General features: G+C 49.2%; 1 protein-coding gene across 1 annotated transcript; it reads right to left on the reverse strand.

Moving 5' to 3' along the window:
* Positions 1-5,993: 5,993 nt before the first annotated feature.
* LYPD5 (LY6/PLAUR domain containing 5) lies at positions 5,994-9,893 on the reverse strand. Its single transcript, XM_036743067.1, has 5 exons — positions 9,848-9,893; positions 8,486-8,623; positions 6,938-7,114; positions 6,337-6,483; positions 5,994-6,241 (listed from the first exon to the last, which is right to left on the reverse strand). Exons 1-5 carry the CDS (start codon positions 9,891-9,893, stop codon positions 5,994-5,996), a joined length of 756 nt encoding a protein of 251 aa, XP_036598962.1.
* Positions 9,894-14,430: the final 4,537 nt, after the last annotated feature.

The following is a 14,430-nucleotide window of genomic DNA, read 5'->3' on the forward strand; positions in this document are numbered from 1 at the left end:
ACACTCCCCCTCCTCATTCCACCTCCTAGAACCCTTACTTTCTTCTAGGCTTAGCTTGATCATTACCTTTTGCACGAAGCCTCTCCTTATCCCCCAGCTGCTGTGTCATTCCTCTCCCTCTCTGTTTCTCTTCTTCCTTTAAAGAGTCTGTATAAATTTATGTATGCATGTTTTCTGCCTTGCTTGAATGTAAGCTCCCTGATAACTTCCAGGAAAAGTTTCATTTTCATCTTTTTACCCTCAATATCTAGTGTGGTACCTGGCATATAGTACGTCTTCAATAAATGCAAATTGGTTGATTGATTATTCTATAGGACATCATTTCTAGGAGCAAGGAGGAACTTTAGAATTCAGAGTCTTAGAAATGGAAGGAATCTTAGATCTAGAGCTGGAACCAGCACAAGGTGACCAGGACTTTGACTCAGGGTGCATCAGTAGGGGAGGGGGTGTCATGCTTCTTCTAAAAAGCAGTTAAACCAGGTGGTTTTGATCAGTGGAGGACTGATTGGAGAGGAAATGCTGGCGCCCTGGGGGAAAGGAAGTTTAACCAAAAGCCTGCCCCACCCTCTGCCAAAAAGACTGTACCCAGTCAGAATGGATTGGGGTGGAGAGACAGCCTTTTGGGAATGCTGCTATCCTTGGAATCAAGAAGACTTGAATTGAGTACCACTTTGGACCCTTGTTGGCTGTGTGACATTGGCAATGTCACTTCTCTGTGCCTTAATTTCTTTGCCCGTAAAATGAAGGATTGGATTGGATGAAATCCCTGTTCATATTTAAACTAGCTAAGATTCAATTTCTGTATCTTTAAGGTGAGTAGGATTAGAAGAAGTGATTTCTAAGGATCCCTTAAACTCTGTTTAATAATAAAAGTAATAATAGCCAGGACTGATATAAGCAATTTAAGGGTTTCAAAGAACTTTATGTGTGCTATCTCATTTGATCCTCACAACAACCCTTTGAATGAGGTTATTATTAACCTCATTTAACATATGAGGAAACCAAGGCAAAAGGTTAAGTGACTTGCCCAGGGTCAGTTAGCCAGTAAGTGTCTAAGGTTTCAAATCCAGCGATCAGTTTCTATGATTCCATAACAATAGTATACATGTGTAGGTACTGTAACTCTTATTATCCTCACTTTACAAATGAGGAAACTGAGACCCAGAGAACTAACTACCTTGTTGTTATTTGTATTTCTTCTGAATATGCTTACATTTGTATTTGTAATCTTCATTAATAGAATGTAAGCTTCTAAGTGCATGGATGCTTTCATTCTTTATCTTTGTATTCCCCACCTAGCACAGTGCCTGGAACATAGTAGGTACTTAACAAATGCTTGTTGATTGACTTACTGACTTACTTGAGCTCCCAATGCAAGTTAGAGACAGAACTGAGACTAGAACCCAGGACTTCTGATTAGCTGTTTAAGGCCCTTTCCATCATGCTACACACCCAGCAACACACAAACATGACACATAGCAGCCTACACAGAATGACACACACCAGCCCCATACAGCCAGGCACAGGGAACATGATACACACAGAGGGACACACCCAGCAACACACAAACACAACACCCAGAATGACAGCCCCCCCCCAAATGCCCTCCCCCTGCCCATCTCCCATCCGTTGGGAGAGATGCCCACCCACTGGGCAGGATCTCAGGAGCCACACAGACATGCCCAGTCTCCCGCATGCGCATATGCACACATACTCACAAGTACAGGCACAGAAACTCCTGCTCAAAGCCTTACCTACTCAGAAGCACTGCAAAGATGCTTAGATACACATAAATCTCTGTTTCTGACTCTGTTTCTCTTCCTCTGACACCTTATAAGCCCCTCCATGGAGAAAGCCAGAGCTGAGGCACACACAAAAATTGGGGGAGAGAACGGCCACAGAGAGACACAGATGAAACTGCAGGGAAATGAATCCAGAGACCACCTAGAGAGACAATGGGAAACCCAGAGAGAGGAAAAGTTAAAGATGCTGGAAAAAAAAAATAGAAACATAAGCAAAGAGAGAAAGAATAGGAAGAGTCAAAGAGAAAAAGGAAGAGTAGCGCGGGAAGTGATAGCTTGTTTGAAGGTTCCTCCTAGTCTGAAATTCTGTATTCTGAGGTTCCTTCCAGATCGGACATTTTATGTTCCATGATCCTTTCCAGCTTTCGGACATTCTATGTTCTCAGACTTCCCCACCTCTCCCCCGCTGCCCAGGTCGTTTTAATAGGTGGATTTGAATTCTACCTCAGATGTTAACTGAGTGACTCTGGGCAAGTGACTTCACTTAATCTCTCTGGACCCGTTTCCTCATCTGCAACGAAGGGGATTAAACATCTATGGTGCTATAAGCATATGACCCAAACAGACATAGAACAGGTGTATACTCCAGGTCTTGGAGTCTAGGATGTAGACACACGCAGAGATAGTGAGGCCAAAGAAATAAGAGACACAGTCAAGGAAAAAGAGAACTAGACTAAAGAGAGAGAGATACAGAGATAACTGGATAGCAACAGTGAGACGCAGGCGAGACAGAGGCAGTTATAGCGCCCCCTCGGGGCTCTGGTGTGACTCCCCCCTTTCCTCCAGGGGCAGGACTTGAGGGGGGTGTGTGTGCAGTGACTCAGTCAGCCTCTTCCCGTGACTCAGCCTGGGCCTCGCCCCTTGGGAGAGGGGAGAAGAAAGGGTCTCTAGCTGCACTGGGGGGTGGGGCTGGGGTGGGCTGAATCATAGACCACCGCTCAGCGGCTCGGATGCTCGGGTCCCGGCGGGAATACGTCTGCAGAGAATGAGAACACCTAGGTCGCTTTGGGGAGAGGCGAGGAGGAGGGAGGACAGGATGGGGACAATCATCGTCACTGAGAGCGTTAAGAGCTAGGACAATCGAGTCTCCGATGATTGTGGGGGGAGGAGGGAGGGTGACAAGGACGCCTGGGTCTCCGAGGAAACACTGGGACTGGAGGACCCGGACGCCTTGGAGCCTCGGAGGCTCGGACCGGGATTTCCCGTTGGCCAGGGTCCAGCCTCCCCAGCGCAGAAGCGGCCGTATCTCCGGGACTGGCCGCGACCCAGGGCTGGGGACAAAGGAGCGTTTGACAGGAGCGGGGTGCAGAAAGATCACGCGACGCCCGGGGCTCCAGGAGAGGGCGGGCCGGGGACCCGAGACATCCGGAAAGTGGAGAGGCGGGGGGAAAGTGTCCTGCTCCCCCAACCCCACCCTCGGTGTAACCTCTTCTTGTGCCGGAGCTCCTCGAATCCTGCTCCTGTTGTCGCCACCTGGTGATAGTGCGAGGGACTGCAGACCCGTAGAGACGCAGAGACATCTTTGTCTCAATCTCTGCTTCTGTTTCCGTTCCAATTTTTCTGCCTCTGTGGTTCTTTCCTTTTGTGTCTCTGTATGTTTCTAAGTCTCTCTGTAGATCTCTGTCGCTTTGTGGCTCTATCTTTTTCTGTTGGCGTCGGAATCTCTATCCAGCTCTATCAATTTGTGTCTTTCTCTGGGTCTCCTACCTCTCCTTAGGTCTTTCTATTAGTTCTGGGAGGATGGGAGTGGTGGTGATGGTGGGAGGGGGAATTATATACTTCGACGACTACTGCCTCTACTTCCGCCTTTCCTCATCCCCGCCAGCCGTCGGGGATGAGAGGTGAGAAGTGAGATGTGTGTGTGTGTGTGTGTGTGTGTGTGTGTGTGTGTGTGTACACGAGGGGAGCACTCCCTAGTCATGCCCTACTATAGACCCACCAGCACCCTGTCACTGTCCCTGGTGCTGAGACCATGGGAGGCGGAAAAAGAGCTCTGTCCCCGGTCCTGATGTAGAACGGGACTGGGTGATGTTGAGTGAGCTGGGGAGTGGAAGGGTAGTCATAGACCACGGTTTGATCTCATCCTTGGGTCCCCGATTGGGCAGGGTTTAAGAAGTCAGGGCCCCTGAGGCGATAAGCTATTAGCTGGATGCCTAGCAACTTAGGCTGGAGAGCCACGAGCCTTGGGTTCTGAGCCAGGCTCTGCTCCTCAGTCTTAATAAAATCTCTTCTCTCTCTTGGCTTAAAACTTCTCATCTGTAAATGAGAAGACAGACTAGATTATCTCTAGGGCCCTGCCACCTTTGACATTCTCTGTTCTAAGGTCTCTTTCAGCTCTTTTCTAAAGTCCCTCCTAATTCTGATATTCCATGTTCTTCAGGCCTCTCCTAGCTATAACATTCTATGTTCTTTGACTCAAGCTGTAGGCTCTGGGCTTGTTTTGGCCTTTCTCCACTTATCCTTGACACTGACACATGCTTCCCACTTCCCCAGGCCTCCCTCCTCTGACCCTCCCTGGCCAGCCCAATTGCCTGGTGTCACATGCCCCATGGGAAGTGCAGCATTCAATCATAATTATTGGCACTCCCAGATCTAAGGTGGGGCAGACTTGGCATGCTGCCCTGTCACATAGGTCAGTAAGAAGGACATCAGTTCACTCAATCACAGAAAATCAGAGTTGCAAAGAACCTCATTTTACAGATGGAGAAAGCAAGGTGTGCCAGCCCTAGTTCTGGTTAGGGGCAGATAAAAAGACAGGAGAGATAAAGACAGAGAAAGAACAGATATACTCCTACTGCACCCCAATATCCCTCAGGAATCTCAGGAGAGAGTGTGCCTAGGGGCCCAGGCATGCTCCCCAATTTTGTATTTCAAACTCTGATTTCTTATTACTTTACAGGACAATTTCTGAAATATATTCCTCATCAAAACATATTCTGTTCTTTATCTGAATAATCTTGATCAAATTCTATTCTCTCCATGAGCCTTGGTTTTCTCAAATGTAAGTTGAAGTGGTAATAACCTCAAAGGTTCCTTCCAGATTTAAATCTTAAGAATCTAAATTTTTTTTTTGGTCTAAGTGAAAATTCTGGAAATTGAATCCTAATTTGTCATTACTTTACCAGATAAGTTATGAGATGTGTTCTTGATTGGCCTATATTTGGTGGATTTTTTAATGCTCAAGAGTTATGGGGTGGGGAACCTGGGGCCTTGAGACCACATGTGGCTCTCTGGGTTCTCAAGTTCAGCACTTCTACTGAATCCAAACTTCATAGAACAAATCATTTTATTAAGAGTATTTGTTCTATGAAGTTTGGATTGAGTCAAAGGGCTGCACTTGAGGACATAGAGGGCCACATGTGGCTTTGAGGCTACAGGCTCCCCTCTGCTTGGAATAGGAGTTGGACTTGGGATTTTACTGGTCTAGGGAGCTCCCAAGGAGGAAATGTCCTCCACCAAGGCAGATTGCCACCTTCTCTTCAATTTATAGTCTTAGTGAGTTGCTGAGAGAGTTGAGAGATGACCACTAGAAAGAATACTGCTGAGTTGAATCAGGCCCTCAGGGGGTCCAGGGAACATAGCCAGCAAGGATCTGTGGGAAGAACTGGAGATGTTTAGCCTACAGAAGGGAAGACTTTGGGGTGGTAGGCTGGTGATAGACAGCTGACTTCAAATATCTGAAGGGTGTCAAGCAGAAGAGTACTGGACAGTCTTGTTTGTCAGAACTAGGAGCAGTGGGGATATGTCTGGGGTTGAGAAGTGGGTGGGGGGTGGGTAAGGGAGGACAGGGTGGGGGATGGGTGGGGGTGGGTAAGGGAGGACAGGGTGGGGTGGGTGGAGAAACTGCAGAAACCATGACTTCACATCGATGCAAAGAAACACTTTAATAATCGGCACCTAAAGTGGGCCAGATTGCCTAGGGAGATAGATCCTGTCACAGCATGTATTCACCTGGAGGCGGCAGGAGTGCTTTCGAGGGATCAGGAAAAGGAAAGGTTGAATTGAGCAGTCTCTGAAGCCTCTTCCAAACTGGCAAGTCTCCAAGTTTCTCCGCTCCTAATCAGGGCTGCCCCATCCTGCCTCCCTTGCCTGGTCTAGTAACATACAGAGGTCCCAGATCCCGTGCCTGAGTCTTTAAGGCTCTCTAAACACAAACTGAAAGGCTGAGCTTGGAGGGAAGCCAGGACTTGTTCAGACCCCTAACAGTAAGGGAATGGTTGGGAGCAGGGGCAGGGCCAGGGCCAGGGCCAGGATCGAAGGTGCATCGGATTTAGCAATATTGGCCGATGGGGCTTTGGGGATGTTGGAGACGCTGTTACAGAGATTCCCCTTACAGCAGCTCCCTTTGAGATAGTTGTCTGACCAGTGAGTGGCAGCCCCAGTAAAAGTGCATGTGGGCTCGTGGCATGTCCTTATGTAGACAGAGTTGTTGAAATTGTCTGGGGAGGGGAGAAGAGGGCAGAGGTTAGCAGGAAAAATGAGACTTCTCCCTGGACCAGGCCTCCCCCACTGGCTCTCTCCCATTGCTACTCACCAATGGTCAGGAAGCCTTGACCCTCGTAGCAAACACTCTGGCCCTCATGACACTTGACCTTGTGGGCGTTGTAGAGTTCACAGCCCTCAGCAGTGGTACTGACACAGGCCCAGCATTCAGTGCCACTGAGCTCAGGGGGATCTGGCACTGGGGAGGTACAGGGGACATTGCTAGGTCAGGGCAGACCCCTCCCTCCTCATTGGTTCTTGGATCCTGAAACTGGTGGCTTTGCTCACATGTATCCCCAACTCTGTCTATCAAATATCCTGGGAATGAGAGCCTACTGCAGGCACCTAGAATTACATATCATCTCTACAGGCCCTCCCAGCCCTGACATTCCCTGTTCTAGGGTCTTTCCCAGCTCTGACATTCCCTGTCCTAGGGCCCCTCTTAGTCCTGACATTCCCTGTTCTAGGGCCCCTCCAAGCCCTGACATTCCCTGTCCTAAGGCCCCTCCCAGCTCTGACACCCTCTGGTCTCCCTTCTAAGGGGTCCTCCAGCTCAGTTTGTCAGCATCTCTGTTGATGAACAAAAGGGCTTCAGAGCTCCTTCTGGGTCTCTGGAGGCCTCCCGGGCTGCCCTGTCCCCTGCCTCACTTCACCTGGGCTGAGGTTGGGGATGCTGTTGTGGCTCTCGATCTGGTGGTTGCACAAGTTCTCCTGGCATTGTCGTACCATGGTGTAGTCAGGGGGCAGTGAGTCTCCCCCTGAGGACATCTCCCCCGAGCCTGGCCCATAAGAGCAGCCCTTTTTCACCACGGTTAGTGAGTTTCTGTAACCTGGAGATGGGGAGCAGGGGAAGGAGGAAGGATGTAACTGAGCCATGGACCCTTCACCTCATATCCAAGTTTGATCTGCAATGCTACTGCTCAGGCATGTTCTCCAAAAGCTGTCTTAGTGCCCTACCATTCTGACTCACTTTTTTCTCAGACCTTAACTGACCCAGTTTTTCTTCCACGCTAGGTCACCTCTCTCTCCCAACTCATGTGACCTTTATATATCACTCCTCTCTAGCAATACAGTCTGGGCCTTAATTTCCCCATCTTGCCCTTCCGAGGACTGGACTAGATAATCTTTAAGATGCCTCCCAGCTCTGACCTTCTCTGTTCTAAGGGATTAAGAGATTTTCCTTTTCAGAATTTAATAGGCTTCAATATAAAGTCTTATACTTGAATTTTTAAAAAAGTCAACCCCACAAGTTCGGGATGAAGCTAAGGAGCTCATCTGAAAATGATCTGGGGGTCTTGGAAATCTACAAGTTCTATGTGTGCCAAGGTATATCCTCAGTAGCAGCCTAGTGTCCAGGACTAGGGTGTTGGTGATGGTCCCCTGTGTTCTGCCGTGGTCTGACCACATCTGGAGGAACATCTCCCATTCTGTGTGCCACGTTTTAGCAAAGGCATTGACAAACAGGAGCATGCCCAAGGGCAGGTGACCAGGATGGAGATGGAGAGAAGGGAATAAGTATCTCTAGCTCAGAGGAGACATGGTAGCTGTCCTGAAGGGTTGTCATGAGAAAGAAAGACTGACCAGTCTTGTTTTTTTGTGGGCCCCACAGGACAGAATGAAGAGCCAGCTGTGGGACTACGGGTAGCATAGCTCTTGCAGGAAGATCTTGGCTCATCTGAAGAATGTCTTGACAAATAATTGGGATGGGCTGCTTCATAAGGTGGCAGCTAGGTGGTGCAGTGGACAGAACACCGGGCCTCGAGTCAGGAGGACCCAAGTTCAAATCCAGCCTCAGACACTAGCTGTGTGACCCTAGGCAAGTCCCTTAACCCTGTTTGCCTCAGTTTCCTCATCTGTAAAATGAGCTGGAGAAGGAAATGGCTGAAACCACTCCAGTGTTTCTGCCAAGAAAACTGCAAAGGGAGTCACAAAGAATAGGACACAATTGAAATGACTGAACAACAAGTTTCATAAGGTAACGGGCTCCCTGTCACTGGAGGAATTTGAGCCAATTAGAGAACCACTTGTCATGGATATTGAACAAGTTGTGCTGAATGCCTGCTGAGGTCCCTTTCAACTCTGGATAACCAAATTATAAGATCTGTGATTCTAAGTTACATGATAGGATTTGGTTATTACCTCCCTGGCCATTTTTTTCCCTTCCCCAGTTCCCCAGCCCTTCCCTCTGCCCCGATCCCTACCTGTACTCAAGGAAGTCACTGCCTCCAGGCAGGCCTCTTGGCCTGGGCGACAGGTCACAGTGGGCAGCCGGAGGCCAGAGAGGTCGAAAGGACCAGTATAGAAACGTTGAAAACTGTAGCACTCAAGAGTCCAGGTGACTGGGAGACAAAAGATGAGCAAAGGAGTGGAGAAGGAGACAGGGCCCTGCACCCGCTGAGCCCCCAGCTGAGATGGGAGACCTACTACCATTCTGGCTGTGGGATGACCTGCTGTTACTGTCTCATCCCTGATCTTATCTCCTTGCCGGATTCTGAGAGGCAACTGGCCACACCAGCTCATCCAGTCTTTTCTCTGCTTCCCTTCTCTTAAGCCTTTCCCTTCCTCTCTTCATTTAGGCTGATGGCAGATCCCTTTGGGATTTCAAACAAGAGATGAGTCACCTTTCCTATCCACCTTCACCATACACATCTTTGTCACACTCATCCCTATTCTTTGGTTGCATCCCATGCCTGCTTCCTAGATGAGTAACAGAGAGATATATAGCCCTGGAGTCAGACACCTTGAGTTCCAATCCTGCCTTTGAAATTTTCTGTTTGACCTTAGTAAATTCCTCATGCCTCAGTTTACCCATCTGTAAAATGAGGGAGTTGGGTTAGATAGCCTTGGAGTTCCCTTCCAGCTCTGAATGTCTGATCCTGTCAACTGTTTCAAGGAGCCTCAGAGACTCCAGGGAAGCCCAGGGGCCGGGACACAATGGTATGTGCTCATACCCCTCCCCCCAGCAGAGATACAAAAACACAGAATCCGAGATAATTCCAAAGACTATGAGACAAACATGAAGACAGGCATAGACACAGAAAGGGATTGAGACTCAGAGACACAGAGACACAGAGACAGAGACATCAGAGAGGCAGAGACAAAGATGTAGAGACACTGGGAGGCACAGAGGCTGAGAGAAAGGAGAGACAGACACAGAGGTGAGGAGCACTGAGCCCAAGAAAGGCTCGTCTTGGGCACAGGGAGCCCTCTCCCTCCCTACCCCTTCAGCCTGCCTTTTCCTCCCAGCTGGGCACAAAAAGGCTTGCAGGGGGGATTAAGGACCTCGAAGGGCACAGAGATAGAGCCTGCTCCTCCTGCTCCACTGACTCCGGGGCTGGGCATTTCTCTATTACCATGTCTGCCAGAGAGGAAAATCAGGAGCCCTCCCTTCCTGCCTGGTTGCCTCCAAGAGCCTGGCCCCACGGTGACTGGAGGAGGAGGGATTAGATTGAACAGAGGATGAAACAGAGGACAACCGAGCTCCCTCTTCTCCCCCTGCTCCCGCCCTCTCAGGGACCTGTCTGCCCACCCTCCCTCCACCCCCACCCTGAGTCGTTCAATACCCGTCAGTGTCACGGAGAAGCTGAGCAGAGACCAGAGAAGGATCATGATGATGGAGATGCTGGCAGTGGGATGTGTCAAGAGTGCTCCTTCAGGTGTGGGAGCAGGTTCTCCTCCTCTTTCCTGTCTCCTTTATCCTCCACCCTTCCCCTCCCCTCCCCTTTTGCTCCCAGGGCTGGGCTTCTCCAGGGGTGCTCCGGGGGTGAGGTTTGGTACCTTGGCCTCTGAGCAAGCTGAATAGCCAAGAGGGGCTGGGAGATCCCTGGGGGGATTATGAACTAGGGAGCAGCTCTGTCTTTATGGGTCTCCCCTCCCTATCTCAGGTCTAAGATGATGATAGGGGCTCCCCTCTATATCTGCCCCCCAAGGGGGAGTCCCTATCACCTAACCAATCTCTCTTCTGCTTTCCAAAATTTCCGGCCTCCTCTGATTCTCAGTTTCTGACTCTCTACCTCTTTCCATCCCTGTCTCTGTCTCCTTCTCCTGTTTCCCTTCTTGACATCTCCATCTTTTCTCTTTGTCTCCTCCTCTGCTGTACTAGAGAGAGGAAAGCCCTGTTTAACCACGTTCCTAGGTAATCCTCATGGATGCACCTGAGGTCATATAGATGGCATTTCACTGGACACCTCCCTCCTTGTCCCATCATCACAGCCTCCCAGTCAGTCTCTAGGTCCTGATTTTTGGTACCCTCCTGAGGTCCTGCCTCCTCCAAGAAGCCCTCCATCATCACTAGCTGACCCAGGGAACTTTTCTGTGTGTGCCCCATTCCCTGGAGTAATGTGGTTCAGGGCTTGCTGCCCTGAAGTCAGTGGAGGTGAGGATTTGAGGGTCTACATGCCTGGATCCTTGACTCAGGCCATTGGCTCCTGGAGGACCCAGGCACGATGGTCTGGGGGCACTTATGTCACTCACCTGACTCTCTGCCTGATAGGTACCTCCAGTTGGGGTCATGATGGAAGAGAGAGTCCTCCCTATTCAGAGGGGCTCCATCACCATCCAGAACCTCCCTACTTCTGGAAGGGTTGGAGCTGAGCCTTGAGTCACCATGTGGTGGGTTCCTAGGGGTTCCACCAGGACCAAGCAGGGGACTCTAAGGTAGATCTAGGGATATAGCATCAGGGCTGGGCAAAGAGATGATGTGAATCCGCATTTCTCACATGCATATTCCCGTTCCTGACCTCTCTCCAAGCCCCAGTCCTATGTCTCTACCAGCTCGTGGGGTGTCAAAAAGCAACATGTCCCAAACTGAACTCATCATTCTGCCCCCAAATCTGGCCCTCTTCCCAGAATTCTTGTTTCTCTTGAAACCTTCCTCCTCCCAGACATTTGGGTTCCAAATCTCAGGGCTACCTTTTGCTCTTCCCTTTTTCTCCTTGACCATAGCAAATCCATATGTCCACCCTATCACTTTTTCCTTCACCCCTCTCCCATTCATTCCCTTCTCTCCACTCCTAAGGCCACAGCCTGAGCTCAGGCCTTCATCACTCCTTGATGAAACTCTTATAACCATAGTCACCTAACTCGAATCTGTGCTCCTTTCCCAGAGTCTCCAAAGGCACAGGTTTGACCCTGTAGGGCCTTTAGACAATAACCCTCAATGGCTCCCAATGGTCTCTATGGTAAAATAGCAGCCCCTCAGGCTGGACCATAATGCCCTCTACAATCTGACTGCCATCTACCTTTCCAGCTGTGGTTTATGGCTCCACTTTATGTGCTAGTCTATGTCCCATCCAAACAGGATGACTGTCATTCTCCCATCTGGTCTTACTTTCTTCTACCTCCTGCATTCAGGAAGGCTGGCTTCCCTGCCTGGGACACCTGTTCTCCTCATCGCTGGACAATGAGAGGCTTCTCTTCCTTCAAGGCTCAGCTCAGAGTGCTACTTCACGCCAGAGACTTTCCCTCCTCACCCAGACGAAAGAAGGCATCTCTCCATCCTTATAGTTTCCAAGCTTCTTTGCCTAGTGGCAGCTAGGTGGCATAGGTGATGCAAGAGAATTCAAATGTTGCCTTAGATGAGATGTCGCCTTGACAGACCACTTCACTCCTGTCTGCCTCAGCTTCCCCATCTGTAAAGTGGAGATGATGACAGCGCCTGCCTCACAGGGTTGTTGTAAGGGTCAAATGAGACAACATGTAGAATGTGCCATCTAAATGCCAGTTATTATTTTTGTCTGAATCTCCCTTTTTCACCCATCATGCCATTTATCATACATTTATCTATTAATATGTTTATTCCTCCCAGTAGAACATAAGCTCCTTGAAGGCAGAGACTATGAGCATTTTAAAGCCCCCTGTGTAACCCAAGGCCCGAAGCCCATTGGTATGTGGACATCCTGGTCCTCCAAGAACATGCTATCTCCATCTCAATGCTGGGAGCTCTGATCTCTGGTGCCTTCATGTTCATACCTACTTGTATCTGTCTTCTCACATGAGAATGGAAGTTCCTTGAGGGCAGGGACTGTTTTTTTTTTTCTTTCTGCTTGTGCTTGCAGTCTTAGCACAGTACATAGCACAGTGCCTGGACAAAGTAAGGGCCTAATAAGGACTTGTTTACTTCTGACTTAATTGTAGTCAGGGACGCTTCCAGGGACTGGGCAGGGTTGGAGAACAGGTGGAGTAGCCTTTTGGCTTTAGAGTGTCAGTGACTGATGACATTTAGAAATTAACCAAATGTTATTTAAATGTTAACCAATGTTTATGATAATTCATGGATCCAGTGATAACGTATATACCTAACAAGCAATGTGTGACCCAAGGCCAGAGCAGCTCTGATCCCATGGACCGCCCAGCACACTGGCTACTGGTTAGAAGGGGAATGACTAGTCCAGTTCCTGGTTTTCTACAGCTGACTTTCATTAGGACACTCTCCTGCTCCCCTGAATGCTGGTGTATTGCCTCCCTCCGTGGCTGGTCTCCAGTGTGTCTTGTGTCTGTCCATAGGTGTTGGCATGTGGTCTCTCCCAGATTCCTCAAGAGCAGGGACTGGCTTTTGTTTCTTTTTGTGTTCCTAGCACTTAGCACAGTGCCTGGCACATAGTAGGCGCTTAATAAATGTCTGTTGACTTGATTAGAGGGGCTGCTTTTCTTCTGACCCAAGGATCATAGATAGGGCCATGAACACAGAGTCCTCAAGTCCAGCCCCCTAATTTGACAGAGGGGGAAACTGAGTCCCAGGGAAATTAGTGACCTGCCAAAGATCGCACAGATTGGAGGGAGGACTAGACTCAACAGGGCTGTTGTGGCTTCTCTTGGACTTAGGACAGGCTGACCAACACAGCTGCAGCCAGGGGTGGCCGAGGCTTCTGAGAAGGACACTGGTGCCTGAAGGCAGGGTGGCCTCTTGTCTTTCTTGTTCCTCTTAGGGCTCCAAGGAGGGACAGGGCCTGGGTCCAGACCCCCATTCTTCCTGGCCCTGGCCTGGCCAGACTCTCTCACCTTTGACAGAAGCCAAGCAGTGCCTCCCCTCTCCTTTTTCCCAGGTGCCCAGCCTGAGGGCCTCCAAATCTGAGTCACTGTCAGAGTCTGGCCACAGAGGAGACATCAAGCTTGGGGCAAGTAAAGCAACTCAGAAGGAGTTCCCTGCCCCTTTGTGCAAAGCTTGCACATTTACTCATTCAGTTATTTGACAAATGTTCGCTGCTTCCCTGCTTCATGTTTCCCCCTGTGAAGAATACTCAGGGCCCTCTTTAGCTGAGGTTTAATTTTCTAACATCCAGTCTGCAAAACTGTGTTTCTCAGGCCACAAGATCTCAAAGCACCTATACAGAGCTGCCTGAGATTGGTCAAAGGATTACAGGGTTTGGAGATGGAAGGGACCTCTGGATGATCTAGTCCAAGACCCTCATTTTATTACAAAGAAGTAAACTGAAACCCAGACAGGTCTTGTCCAAAGTCACACAGCTAGTCCGCAACAGATCTGGGATTAGAACCTAGGCCCTATGCCTTTGAACCCACATGCTTTCTAATATGTCACTCTGGGACCTTATCATGTATGTACTGACAATGCCCAACCATGTCACTGTGAAGATGGTGAAAGTGAGTCCCCAAGAAGGAAAGGCCCCAGCTCACGGTCACCCAGCACGTTCAGGACTTGACTCAGTGTAAGGGCAAGCAAAGTGGGACTTTTTGTTGTCTTTTGTTTTGAAGTGCTTCTCAGCACTAAGGCAATCAAGTGCCTTTGACTGAGTCTTGCCTTTGTTTGTAGGAAGGCCTACACCCTTTTGCTAGTTAGGTCATGAGAGGTGTGAAGTGCTCTTCCCCTGAAGAAGTGTATATATACTCTGAGGTTAGCATTTTGCTTTGGGGCCTCTTACTCACTGGAAGAATGTTGTGTGATTTGACTAGACTCTGGGCAGCCATTGTTAAGAGCCCCGCCTTCCTGGCTTTGAAGAAACCCAGATATTGGTGCTTCTCTGGTAACTATGTTTTGCTATGGATAGACTGATTTGTGTTGTTTGCTCTGTTTATATTGTCTCTGTTTGTAATTTCTGTTTGTGTTTGCTCTGAAGTTCAGGGTGCTGGCTTTTCCCCCTGAACTAAGTGAATGACATATGTATGTTTGATTAAAGTAAGATTGTAAACC

This window comes from Trichosurus vulpecula, chromosome 2 (assembly GCF_011100635.1).
Source record: "Trichosurus vulpecula isolate mTriVul1 chromosome 2, mTriVul1.pri, whole genome shotgun sequence".
Classification (NCBI taxonomy): Eukaryota; Metazoa; Chordata; class Mammalia; order Diprotodontia; family Phalangeridae; genus Trichosurus; species Trichosurus vulpecula.

Excerpts from the sequence above, each read along its gene's own strand:
- LYPD5 (XM_036743067.1), bottom strand. The coding sequence starts at position 9,893 with ATGATCCTTCTCTGGTCTCTGCTCAGCTTCTCCGTGACACTGACGG. Across the intron at positions 8,624-9,847 it reads CTTCTCCGTGACACTGACGG|TCACCTGGACTCTTGAGTGC; the intron begins GTATTGAACGAC and ends TTTGTCTCCCAG. Across the intron at positions 6,484-6,937 it reads CATCCCCAACCTCAGCCCAG|TGCCAGATCCCCCTGAGCTC; the intron begins GTGAAGTGAGGC and ends GTACCTCCCCAG.